We start from the raw sequence: 14185 nt of genomic DNA on the forward strand, positions 1-14185 counted from the left end.
AGGAGGCAGGTGGTAGAGAGATGGGGGTGGAGGGAGTGGGAGGGGGAGGGCAAGGGTGTTCTTTTGAGAGAGAACATTCCTGTGTATGTTTAGATCATGAAGGCTATACTCTCGAGAAGTTACTGAATCCTTGGGAAAAGATACAATATGTGTTCACAAGTTTTGGCTTTCTTACAACAGTATTGAAAGATGGTCGCAGAGACCAATTTGACTAATTTATGTAAGTTTCTCGACATCTTAAATTATTAGGAGTGTTTTGGCCTTTGGGTACATGTGATATGCATCCAGAGATTTACCTTTTCTGAGTTTTTGTTTATGTATATGTGTGCATTATATATTAAAGATTTTATTTCTACTTATGTATTTATGTGTATGTACTTACATGTGTGGGTGCCTATGGATGCTAGAAGAGGGCATTAGTTCAACTGGACCTGGAGTTACAGGTAGTTGTGAGCCATACAACATGGCTACTAGGAACCAAACTTAGGTTCTCTGCAACGGGGGTATGTACTTTTAACCCCTGACCCATCGCCCCACTCCATCTGTTTGTATTTTGTCATACATTACCCACTTGATGTAAATTGCAGATGATTGTATTAAAATACTAATAATCAGTCTTCTTATATTTCTTGGAAGTATTTTAAATAATAAAAGCCACATTTAGAGCTGTGAACAATTACATGCATATATTTAAATAATAATATATAAAACCATACCTAAACTGGTGTGTACTTCCACAGACCAAAGATGGTAAAAATCTGTTCTGTAGAGGGCAGTTATGGAAACAATATATTAATATTATAAGGGGAAATGATGGTGAGAGAATATGTTTAAATAAATGCTTATTGAGGAAGAACTTATTGATCACTGTTACACTTATTTTTATTTCCAGCTGTATTATCTCCTGCCTCACAGGAGATCTTTAACTGTCCATTCACAGGTTGTTCCATACCCTGCTTTCTCTCAATTTGCTTAAAAGGCAGAGTTCAAAGAATGAAACCTGTTAAACTCAAACTTTTTTTTATGTCAACAGAACAGTCCATTATGAAGGTGGTGCTGTATCAGTTCATGCACGCTCCCTCTGGAGACTAGAGACCCTAAGAGTCGCGTAAGTATAGCTTCTACACCCAGCCTAACATTCTGAGGTACAGAATGATCAGTGCCTTTGGCTTCCAATTCAGGGTGAGATGATCCTATTAATGATTCCAGTAGCAAGCAACATGGAAAACAAATGTGGTGCCCAACCCCTTGTTCTTCTTGACTCTTTCTGCCTCTTTTGTCTGTCTTCATTCACTAGGCACTAGACTGCAGAATGGTCCCATTTCATATACCCATACAGCCTGCATTTCTCTTTGCTTTGTTATATCATCTCAGCCTACCCTTGGTATTTTCCTGGCACAAAGTGCTACTAGTACAGACTGATGTCTTATTTGGAAGCAGGACAAGTTGTCTGCAAGCCTGTAACTCACCTGAAGCCTGGAACTTTGTGGGTTTAAACTTCTAAAGGTGCACATGAATATGAAGAATTCAACACCTACCTGCAGAGATCATGAACTTTACTCACAAAAAGCTTGATACTGGAGTAGGATATTCTGGATAGTAGAAAAAAAACCCACTACAGTGTTCATTATAGCAGTAAGAATTTAGATACACATGCATGTACATATATCTTTGGTCAATGTAAAAGTTATCTAAGGAGTGCCTTTCAGTTCATTTAAATGAACACTACATCACTGATTAAGGTATAGCTTTAAACTGCTTTAGACAAAGCTAAGATAGCAGATGAAATTTTTAAAAATAAATGAAAGATTTAGTCTTTGTTTAAAATGTACTAAGTTGCTTGTGTATTTTCCCTACAATATTGCACTCTAATGGGAGTTATTAGCATAGGATACAGACTCCTTGGGTGAGAGCCAAGGACTGTTTTACTACAGTCAATGTCTATAGCTTTTTAAAATAATGTGTACAATCTACCTACCTAATGATAAATATGTAGTTTTGTGTCTGCAGTAATTTTGCTCAGGTATTCTATACAGCAATTTTAGAAAACTTGATACATGCTTGATTAATATTATCCTGATCAGTTTAAAAAGATGAGTAGAAAATAACTTCCTGTATACTAAAGGAGCAATGTTTTTGTTTTGTTTTGTTTTGAGAAAGGGTTTCTCTGTGCCTTGTAAATGGCTCTGTAGATTAGGCTAGCCTTGATTTTAAAGATCTTCCTTTCTCTGCTTCCTGAGTGCTGGGATTAAAGACATGTGCCAACAGCCTAAAGAAGCAATGTTTTAAAATAAAGTGGCTTCATCATTGCTTTCCAAACAATCATATGATAATAAATACTTCTGTGAGTTAATATTTTACTTCATTTACTTAGAAGAACTCCAATTCTTTCTTCATGGGTAAAGGGTGCTGATTATTCCTCTTTTTCATGTGTGTTGGTCTCCTGAGGGGTTTTACTTTGTGGTGGTGTGCTTTGGGGATTGCTCGAGTTCCCCTTCTTTCTCTGTCATCTTCCTTAGCAACAAGATGTTCTTGTCAATTCTCATACGTTGTTCAGTTAGTCTATAACATCACACGTCCATATTCATAATAGTTAATGTTTGATAATTAAAAAATTCAGTTATCATTGGTATGAATATCATGTTAAGTCCACTTTAATATTAATACTTTTGATAATTATTAAGCCTATAGGTAAAATTTTATTATATTTGCATCTAATGTATATCTGCACATAACTAAGCTGGCATTTTATAATGTATAAAGTAAGGGAAATATTATAGCTACATAGTTAAAGTAATCCGACCCCCCAAATTCCAAAGTATAAAAGCTGTGAGTTTCAACTCCAGTCTTCTTAGTCTGTCTCCCCTTTTTATACCTGGTTCTGAAATGTTTGTGCATACAGACCTGTAGCATATAGGTCTGCACGTGCTATATATAGTGTTTATTCACACACATGTGCACACACAGAGTCATACTTGTACATGTCAATGCCTGCCTCTCTGATGGTGATATGGTTGGATCACATTCTGGTTGTTCTGTCAGGTGGAGTGGAAGTCACATAAGATGGGGCCAGCCATTCCGACTCCGGCATGTAACAACAGGAAAATACTTAAGCCTTATGGAAGACAAGAACCTTCTCCTCATGGACAAAGAAAAAGCTGATGTCAAATCAACGGCGTTTGCCTTCCGGTCTTCCAAGGTAAGATGGACTGCGTCGTTCTGGGATTCCTGTCCACGTGTGCCTGATTTGTTTCTTTGATACTGGGAACACAGAAAGAACTGATGTAAAGTTTTCTCATTCCCAGCTTCTCTTCCCAATTTTTCTCTTCATTAAATCAGTTTCCCAAACTACTGAAATGAGCCGGGACAGCCTGCTGGCTTCATGGTTTTCATTTTTAGATAAAGTGCACCCTCCAGCTCCTTCCTGTTCTTTTTCTTTCTTTCTTTCTTTTGTAAATATAAAATTTTATTTTATATTTTTTTCTTCTATTGAAAAATATATTTTTTTTTCTCAATAATATAGCCTGATTAGTGTTCCCCTCCCTGTATTCTTCCCAGTTCTTCCCCACCTCCCCTCCCATTCAGATCCACCCCTTTCTGTCTCTCATTAGAAAACAAACAGGCTTCTAAAGGAGAATAATAAAATCAAATATAATAAGATAAAACAAAAACTAATACATCATAATAGGACAAAACAAATAAACAGAAGGAAAAGAGACCAAGAAATGGTATAAGTAACAGATACACAAGCAGAGACCCACTCATTTACAGTCAGGAATCCCATAAAAACACAAGACTGGAAGCCATAATTTATCTGCAAAGGACCTGTACAATAAAGAGAAAGAGAGAAAAGAAATTATATAAATAAAATTTTTAAAGATATAGAATAAAAAAAGGAAAATCCATGACACAATATTATAAGACTAGGAACCACCAAAGATGCTATTGGGTTCCTTTTCTGTTGGCCATCTACAGCTGGGCATATAGCCTGCCCTTAAGAATAGTTTGTTTCCCCAGTGAGACTCCCTTGGAGAAAACTAAATTTTCATTTGCAAGTGGTTGTCAACTGGAGATAACTTCTGGGTTAGAGATGGGAGCATGTGTCCACTTCTTCTTTCAGCTCTAGGACTCTATCTGGTGTAGACCTGTGCATGCCCCGTGCAGGCTACCTTAGTCTCTGTGAGTTCATATGAGCTTTTGCATGGTGTCTTTTAAAGGGTCTTGTTTTCTTGGTGTTTTCCATCCCCTGTGGCTCTTATACTTTTTCTGCCTCCTCTACCACAGGGTTCCATGAGCCCTGAGGGGAAAGATTTGATAGAGACATCTTGTTCAGGGCTGAGTATTCCAAGGTCTTTCACTCTCTGCCATAATGTCTGGCTGTGGGTCTCTTCATTTGTTCCCATCTGCTGCAGGAGGAAGATCCTCTGATGATGGCTGAGCAAGGTACTTATCTATGTATTTAGCAGAATGTCATTAGGAATCATTCATTAGGAGACATTTTATTGCTACTTTTTTTTCAAGAACAGTATTATTTGGTTTTATCCTAGGTCCCTGGGCTAGCTAGTCTCTTGGTCACCCAGGAAGCTTCAGGTATGGGTTTCATCTTGTCATCTTGTGGAGTGAGCTGTAAGTCAAATGAGATATTGGTTGGTTACTCCTATAAGCTTTGTGCCCACTTTGCACTAGCACATCTTGAAGTCAGGATACCATTGTAGATTAAAGGGTTTCTGGGTGGGTTGGTGTTTACATTTCTCCTTTGGTAGTGTGCAAAGTATCTTCCTGTACCAGAGATGCTAGCACATAGAAGTGAAGCCTGTATGTGGGCACCAGCTTGACTTTTCCATGTTCAATGAGTTGGTGATAGCTTCAGTAATAGTGCCTTAATGTCAGTTTGTGGGGTGGACAAGCTTGTCTTGTTCCTGGTTTTAGTGGAGTTGCTTCAAGTTCCTCTTCATTTAAGTTGATGTTGGTTATAGGCTTGCTGTAAACTGCTTTTATTATGTTGACGTATATTCCTTGTATATATATATATATTCTCTCCAGGACTTTGATCATGAAAGACTATTGGATTTTGTCAGAGGCCCATTTTGCACTTAATGAGATGATCATGTGGTTTTTGTCTTTCAGTTTGTTTATACAGTAGATTATATTTATTAATTTATATATGTTGAACCATCCCTGCATCTCTGGGATGACGCCTACTAGATCATGTGGATGATCTTTTTGTTGTGTTCTTGGGCTTGGTTTACAAGTATTTTATTGAGAATTTTTGCATCTATGTTCATAGTGGAAATTGGTCTGTAGTTCTCTTTCTTTGTTGGATCTTTATGTTGTTTAGCTATCAGTGTAACTGGCCCCATAAAAAGAATTGGGCAATGTATCTTTTTTCTCTATTTTGTGAAATAATTTGAAAAGTATTGGCATTCATTTTTCTTTGAAATTCTAGTAGAATTCTGTGCTAAAACCATCTGGCCCTGGACCTTTTGAGTTGGGAGATTTTTACTTACTGCTTCTCTTTCACTGGGATTATAGGTCTACTTAAAATCCTTATCTGATACTGATTTAAGTTTGTTAGGTGGTAGGCATCAAGAAAAGTATCCATTTCTTTTTGGTATAAGACAGGTTTTTGAAGTATGTCCTTGTAATTCTTTGAATTTCCTCAGTGTCTATTGTTACTTCCCCATTTTCATCTCTAATTTTGTTTAATTTGGATATTGTCTCTTTACCTTTTAGTTAATTTGGTTAAGTTTGTCAATTTTATTGATTTTTCTCAAATTAACAACTCTTTGTTTCATTAATTCTTTGTATTATTTTTATTTGTTTGTTTCTGTTTTATTGATTTCAGCCCTGGATTTGATTATTTCTTGCCAATCTACTGCTTTTGGGTGTGATTTCTTCTTTTTGTTCTAGAGCTTTCAGATGTGCTATTAAGTTACTAGTATGAGATCTCTCCAATTTTTTTTTTTTTGTGTGTGCGTGTGCATGTGCGTGTGCGTGTGCGTGTGCGTGTGTGTGTGTGTGTGTGTGTGTGTGTGTGTGTAGGTACTTAGGGCTATGAACTTTCCTCTTAGCACTGCCTTCATTGTATTCCATAAGTTTGGGTATGTTGTATATTCATTTTCATTCAATTCTAGAAAGTAATTTCTTTCTTAATTTCTGTCTTGACCCATTTTCATTTAGTAGAGAGTGTCTGTGAGTTTTTAAGTTTCTGTTGTTCCTATTGTTGATACCCAGCTTTACTCTACAGTGGTCAGACAGGATGCATTGTGTTATTTCAGTTTTCTTGTATCTCTTGAGACTTGCTTTGTGTTCAAGTATGTGGTCAATTTTGGAGAAAGTTCCATGAGCTTCTGAGAAGAAGGTATATTCTTTTGTGTTTGGGGGAAATGTTCTGTAAATATATGTTGGGTCCATTTGGTTTATAACTTCTGTTAGCTCCAGCATTTTTCTTTAGTTTTGGTCTAGATGATCTGTCTATTGATGAGAGTGGGGTTTTGAAGTCACCCACTACAGTGTGTGAAGGTAAAAATGTGATTTAAGCTATAGTAGTGTTTTTTTGAACTTGGGTGTCCTTGTATTTGGTGCATAGATGTTAAGAATTGCAATGTCTTTTGGTAGATTTTTCCTTTGATGAGTATGTAGTACCCTTTCAAAGACAAGATGTAGCCCAAACTTACATCTTTCTTCTCCTCCTCTCTCAGCTTCCCATATACTGGCAGCATAATTGTGCATTAAAATTGGTCTCTTTGGCTTGCATGGATAACCCCAATACTAGGGAGACAGTGACTGGTGGATCCCTAAGGCTGTTGGCCAGCCAGATTACCAGTTCCAGGTTCTATAGAGACCCTATTTCTAAAAATAAAGTGTGCAGAACCTGGAGAATGTTACGCAAGGTTGTCCTCTGGTTTCCACATTCATGGCTGTACATCGCACCACTAACACACCTGGTGTTGGGTATACACAGACATGCACAGATAGACATATAGATAGACAAACACAGTGCACACAACCACATAGGAAAACACTGAAGAGATTTTCCAAAGTATAACATTTAAAATGCAAAATCCATGTTTCCAAATTTGGTGAAAATGAGGGAAAAGTGAGAGGAACATGGAGTGATGTGGTCACCTCCTATGAAGTAGAATCATAGTGACCTTTCATGTTATGGATATATTCCTTTTTGGAATTATTAATTTTTTAGTTAGCATACAAAATAACAGGTTTCATTATAACATTTTTATATGTAACATAATCATACTTTGCCACCCACTCTGCATTTTCCACCCACTCCATTATTACCTTTCATTGTCCCCTCTAAGGTTTTAAAAATGGGAAATCAAGTTGAATACCACAGCATGTACCTGATATCTCAGCACTTGGGAAGCAGAAGCAGACAAATGTTGAGGGAAGGGTAGGCAGGAGGATCATGAATTCAAGGCTGACATGGACTATATAGAAGCACTCTTGAAATAGAAAAACAATCCCAAGAAACCGTTCCCTAGAAACATAGAATTAGCAGTGACAAGGTAAACATTCACTTATGTCTGGTGTTTACCAAAGTAAGGCGATGGAAGAGAGGTTGACGAGCAAAAAGATGCTGTGTTCACCCTCCAGCCTCACACGAATGAGAAACTTTCCAGGAAGAACTGTAAGCACAGATGTTTACAAAGACAGTCAGGGAGCCAAGACCACAGAGAGCGAGCAAACCAGAGAACCTAGCATGTGATAGGGCATGGATCCAAAGCATTGGCTTTATAAGGACATAGGAATAGAATAAAGTGCAATTGAAAATGAAAACAATTTGGTATTGGATCATGAAATATAAGCCATGATAGAGACCTGTAATGAAACTTTATTTGGAAAGATTGAAAAAAGAATGGCTAATGGAATACCAGGGCAATATTATCCCAAAGCAAGAAGGGAGCTTGACTGAAATACACACTGGGATAATATCCAGGCAAATGAAAGCATTGCACATGACAAAATATATGTATTTCATGGTATTAAATAGTGAAAACCATTGAAGATGTAAGTTGTGGAATTTATGTACCAAATCTCTAATGCAGCCTTACTAATTATAGACCTGCAGGAGAAAAAAACAAAGTCTGTGTCTTTGTGGAAGAATATATGCAAATCTTTCAAGTTCACAGGCTTTAGAAGGACCAGAAAATAAGAGCCAGGGATGGGGAGATTTTGTACTGAGCCTTGGTATAGCAGATACCTGTAGTCCCAGCCCTTAGGGGGCAGAGAAGGGAGATCCCTGGGCAAGCAGATTAGCTAGACTGGGCAATTGGTGAGCTCTGGGTCCAGGTGAGATCCTGCCTCAGTGAAATAGAGTGGAGAAGGATGTAAGCAGACACATGACATTGCCAAATTTGGACTTCACCAGCCATGCGTAACATACATGCCCAAGCACATACATATGCACTCACACATATGTAAACATGCATATACATATACCACATATATGTATAAATAAATAAACCAATAAGCACATGACAGGAAGGAAGGCAAATAAAGAGAAGAGAGAAGAAATGTGAGACATAAAAGAAGGTAGAAGAAGATGGATGTGTGGGGGAGGGTTTACCCATCACAGTAGACACAGGTCTCTTGTAAGAATATAATCAAGTAGAGGATGACAGCCGTTAGAATGAGTTTGTGCATAGTTCTGACTTACTTCTTTAGGACAGATTCCTAGAAATGGAGACACTAATTCTGGAGCCGAGAATAAGTTTGCAAGCTACTGGTGCATCTTGCCTACAGCTGCAGCTGTTGATACAGTTTTTTTTTCCTCTGAGTCTCTCTCCTAACATCCTGTCAGTGTTGGATTTGAGCTTGCATTTTATTTTATTTTTTTAATGTCTAGGTTCTCAGTGGTTTCTATTCAGGGACTCTCATTCTGGAAGCTGATGGTCAAATAATGCCACCATGTCCACTGAAGGCAGCAAGGCCATTGTCTGAACATGACTGTGATGAACTCTTTCTCTGAAGTTCACTTTTTGCTTGACTCTCATGTCCAGCACCACTCAACCCTGAAGGGTGCTTAGAACTGGCTTACACACACAGGCTCTTTATATGTAATTCTCAATGGCTACTGCACATGATGAGAGAGTGACAAACAGTGGAGCTGGGATTCAGGAAGATACTTAATTTTAAAAACTGTGACAAATTTTAAATATTACTGACAGACCAGGTAATTGATTTTTCCAAGAAGTTGAGATAATTGCCTGTATTACTTCTTTTAAGAATTATTACCCTTTCTATTATATAATTTATACATAGCTATCATTGCACATTTAAAAAAGAGTAATTGACAACATGGCTCAGCAGGTAAAGGTGTTGCCTCCAAGCCTGATGACCTGAGTTTGATCCTCTGGACCCACATGTTGGAAGGAAAGCAACGATGCTCACTGGTTATTCTATGATGCCTATGCACACACCCACCCATGCACATATACACTAAATAAACAAATGTGAAAAATTAAAAAGAGAATTCAGTAATGCAATCAGGGATAAATTAAGATAACTTGCAGTTTTGTCATTCAAAAATAACTCTATGCCTTTATTGAAACTTTAAGAAATGTTGATAGTAGACAGACTTAATTATATACTTATTGGGTTTAACTATTATTTAACAAAATGTCTTGTTCAACAACATTTCTTGTATAATGAAATTTTGGCAATTCACATTCTGCAGTGTATATCTATGATAATGCCTGTAACTATTGCTTTGCATCTGAAAGGTTATTTTCACATTTAAGTGAACAGTTTGCTTTTAACTATCGTTGACTCCTTTGTTGGAAGTTGAACTGCTTTTGATTAATGGACAGGAAAGTTTCAGGGGAAATCTGGTCTTAGGAAATTCAGAGTTGATTTTGGTAAAAATCAATGACATCTTTGTAAATAGTTTATGGATGTTACTCTTTTGAGCCATAAAATTGATTTTGTTCATGTGGTTTTCGTTTACTTTTAACTTATTGTTATGGGGTTGCATACTGGGGGAGGCAATAGGACAACCTTTCTAAGTCTGTTCCTTCCTTCTGCCTTATCTATTTTACATGGGTTCCTGGGATTGAACCCAGCTCACCAGGCTGTGCTGCAAAGTACCTTTACAGGCCGAGCCATCTCTGCTGCCCCAAACTCATCATTTTAAAGGCATTTTATAACCTTTGAAGTATTTCAGTAAGAGAAGCATATTCCTCCTTCAGCAGTCAGTAGAACCTGGAATCTTTGGGATGAGTGTGGACCACATCTTCCTGCTCCTTGTCTGACGCCTGGGATGTCAGCTTTGGAGTGATTTCTAGAATGTACTGCTAGCATTTAGTCTAGAATGTACCTCAGATTATCTTAGATTCTTTTTTATGTGTGAGGTTGTACCACATGTATGTTCTTCATCTCTGTTTCATCTGAGTTCTCATTCTGAATGTACATACACAGAAACAGAGTAACCTTGAAGCCAGGCCATGAGTACTTGGGCTGACCAGAGAAACTTAGTCCAAAGTTGGGCACATTTCTGGGAGAAGGATCTCAAATCCCAATGTGCCGATCCTAAATTCTGCTGAGCCTCCCTCTTGAGAATGAGAAGGGAGGGTTTTCTAATTGTTTCAAGGTACGCCTTCCACTTGCCACCCTTGGGCTTCCTCTGACCACCTTGTCTTCTCAGCCTTAAGCATTGTGAACATTATGAAAATGACTTTCCCCCTCTACATCAATTCCAAGACCATTATGGTGTGTTTCAGATAACTTAGATTTTCATTCTGTGTTATTCAAAAGTAGAGAAGTGACTTTGTCTTGTATCTTTTTTTACCTACTATCACCCTCTCCTCTTCTTCTTCATCAAAAAGTATTGTTGCTTTTTGTTTTGCAAAGTCCTGTTAGAATATACAGTACTCTATCCACTATATGTTTTTAAATGATTTATTTTTATTTATGAGGATATATATATATATATATATATATCTCCACACATGTATTTGGGGTGCCCCTGAATATCAGAAGAGGGCACTGGAGTCCCTGGAGTTATGGGCAGTTATAAACCACCCTGTGAGGAAGCTGGGAAATGAACTTGGGTTCTCTGCAAGAGCAGTAAGTGATCTTAACTGCTGAACCATCTCTCCAGTCTCTCCTTCTATTTCTTTTTTTAAAATTTAATTTAATTTTACATATCAGCCATAGGTTCCCCTTTCCTACCCCCTCCCACCCCTGGTTCCCCCTCCCCCCCCATTCCCATCTCCTCCAGGGCAAAGACTCCCCTGGGGATTCAGTTCAACCTGGTAGATTCAGTCCAGGCAGGTCCAGTCCCCTCCTTCCAGGCTGAGCAAAGTGTCCCCGCATAAGCCCCAGGTTCCAAACAGCCAACTCATGCACTATGGACAGGTCTGGGTACCACTGCCTAGGTGCCTCCCAAAGAGTTCAAGCTATTCAATTGTCTCACTTATCCAGAGGGCCTGATCCAGTTGGGGGGCTCCACAGCTTTTGGTTCACAGTTCATGTGTTTCCATTTGTTTGGCTATTTGTCCCTGTGCTTTTTCCAATCTTGGTCTCAACAATTGATGCTCTGACAATCCCTCCTCTTTCTCGACAATTGGACTCCTTGAGATCCACTCGGGGCCTGGCCGAGGATCTTTGCATCCACTTTCATCAGTTATTGGATGAGAGTTTTAGCACAACAGTTAGAGTGTTTGGCCATCTGATCACCAGACTAGGTCAGTTTGGGCTTTCTCTCGACCATTGCCAGTAGTCTACAGTGGAGGTATCATTGTGGATTTCTGGGGACCTCTCTAGCACTTCACGTCTTCCTATTCTCATGTGGTCATCATTTATCATGGTCTGTTATTCCTTGTTCTCCCTTTCTTCTGTTCTTGATCCAGCTGGGATCTCCTGCTCCCCTAAGGTCCTTGAACCTTGCCCTTCATGACCTCCACTCACATCCAGGTTGTTCATGTAGATCTCATCAGTTTCCCTGTCAATGGGCGATCCCTGTGTCTTTCTTAGGGTCCTGTTTTCTAGGTAACCTCCCTGGAGTTGTGAGTAGCAGTCTAGTCATCTTTGTTTTACATCTAGTATCCTCCTATGAGTGAGTACATACCATGTTTGTCTTTCTGAGTCTGGATTACCTCACTCAGGACTTTGTTCTTCTAGATCCATCCATTTGCCTGCAAACCTCATAATGTCATTGTTTTTCTCTGCTGAGTAGTACTCCATTGTATATATGCACCACATTTTATTTATCCATTCTTCAGTTGAAGGGCATCTAGGTTGTTTCAGGTTCTGGCTATTACAAACAATGCTGATATGAACATAACTGAGCAAATGCCCTTGTGGTATGATTGAGCATTCCTTGGGTATATGCCCAAGAGTGCTACAGCAGGGTCTTGGGGGAGATGGACTCCCAATTTTCTGAGGAAGCGCCATATTGATTTCCAAAGTGGCTGTACACGCTTGCATTCCCATCAGCAGTGGAGGAGAGTTCCCTTTGCTCCACATCCTCTCCAGCATAAGCTGTCTTCAGTGTTTTTGATCTTGGTGGTATCTCAGAGTTGTTTTGATTTGCATTTCCCGGATAATTAGGGATGTTGAGCAATTCCTTAAATGTCTTTCAGCCATTTGACATTCCTCTGTTGATAATTCTCTGTTTAGTTCTATAGCCCATTTCTTAATTGGACTGTTGGGCATTTTGATGTCTAATTTCTTGAGTTCTTTATATATTCTGGATATCAGCCCGCTGTCAGATGTGGGGTTGGTGAAGACCTTTTCCCATTCTGTAGGCTGTCGCTTTGTCTTGTTGACTGTGTCCTTTGCTCTACAAAAGCTTCTCAGTTTCAACAGGTCCCATTGATTGATTGTTTCTTTCAGTGTCTGTGCTACTGGTGTTATATTTAGAAAGTGATCTCGGGTGCCAGTGCATTTAAGATTACTTCCTACTTTCTCTTCTATCAGGTTCAGAGTAACTGGATTTATATTGAGGTCTTTGATCCACTTGGACTTAAGTTTTGTGCACGGTGACAGATATGGATCTATTTGCAGCCTTCTACACGTTGACATCCAGTTATGCCAGCACCATTTGTTGGAGATGCTTTCTTTTCTTCCATTGTACAGTTTTGGCTTCTTTGTCAAAAATTATATGTTCATAGGTGTGTGGATTAATGTCAGGATCTTCAATTTGATTCCATTGGTCCAAATGTCAGTTTTTATGCCAGTACCAAGCTGTTTTTATTACTGTAGCTCTATAGTAGAGCTTGAGATTGGGGATCATGATGCCTCCAGAGGTTGTTTTATTATACAGGATTCTTTTGGCTATCCTGGGTTTTTTGTTTTTCCACATGAAGTTGAGTATTATTCTTTCCAGGTCTGTGAAGAATTGTGTTGGTATTTTGATGGGGATTGTATTGAATCTGTAGATTGCCTTTGGTAAGATCCCCATTTTTACTATGTTAATTTTATGTATCCATGAGCATGGGAGATCTTTCCATTTTCTGACATCTTCTTCAATTTCTTTTTTCAGGGACTTAAAGTTCTTGTCATATAGGTCCTTCACTTGCTTAGTTAGAGTAACCCCAAGGTATTTTATATCATTTGTGGCTATTGTAAAGGGTGATGTATCTCTGATTTCCTTCTCAGCCTGTTAAATACTTTAATTATAGATGGTAGATTTTCAGAAGTTTATCATTAACTGTATGGGAAATAGAGCTGTAATTAGAATTGAAACTCCATCTAACAGAAACATTTAGGGATATTAATATATTCTAGTGTTATTATAGAAAAAGGATAAATCAGGGTATAATTTTTGGTTAATGTTTTGTGTAATTTCTACCAAAATACTGGTAGAAAATATTTTTAAAAATAGATGTTTCTGATATTTAAGAAGTAAAGTCCACTTCTGTGCTTTTTTGATGTACATAAATTGGTGTACTGTATTTGTATAAATTTCTATGAGACAGGGTCTCTTTATATAGCCTAGGTTTACTTTAGGTTCAATACGTAGCCCAGGCTGTCCTCAAACTTATGGTCTTTGTGCCTTAGCCTTCTTAGTGCCAGAATTATAGTTACACATCAGCAGTTCTAGTTGTGGATGCTATTTTGATAGTTTAGTTTTATTTAAAATAAGTTACAATATAAAAATAGGAATCTCAGGAAAAATAAATGTCACAGAAATACACACATAAAAATACATTCCCCACACAGA

The 14185-nt window shown here is 38.2% G+C and overlaps 1 protein-coding gene across 9 annotated transcripts in view; it reads left to right on the top strand.

Moving 5' to 3' along the window:
* The window catches only part of Ryr2 (ryanodine receptor 2), a 596457-nt gene that overhangs the window by 273080 nt on the left and 309192 nt on the right, over window positions 1-14185 (top strand). For all 9 annotated transcript variants that reach the window (XM_036187934.1, XM_036187935.1, XM_036187936.1 and 6 more), the window contains 2 exons: window positions 1034-1108; window positions 3043-3199. In XM_036187934.1, the coding sequence (XP_036043827.1) occupies window positions 1034-1108; window positions 3043-3199 (232 nt within the window). The remainder of the gene's footprint in view (window positions 1-1033; window positions 1109-3042; window positions 3200-14185) is intronic.

This window comes from Onychomys torridus, chromosome 5 (assembly GCF_903995425.1).
Source record: "Onychomys torridus chromosome 5, mOncTor1.1, whole genome shotgun sequence".
Taxonomy (NCBI): Eukaryota; Metazoa; Chordata; class Mammalia; order Rodentia; family Cricetidae; genus Onychomys; species Onychomys torridus.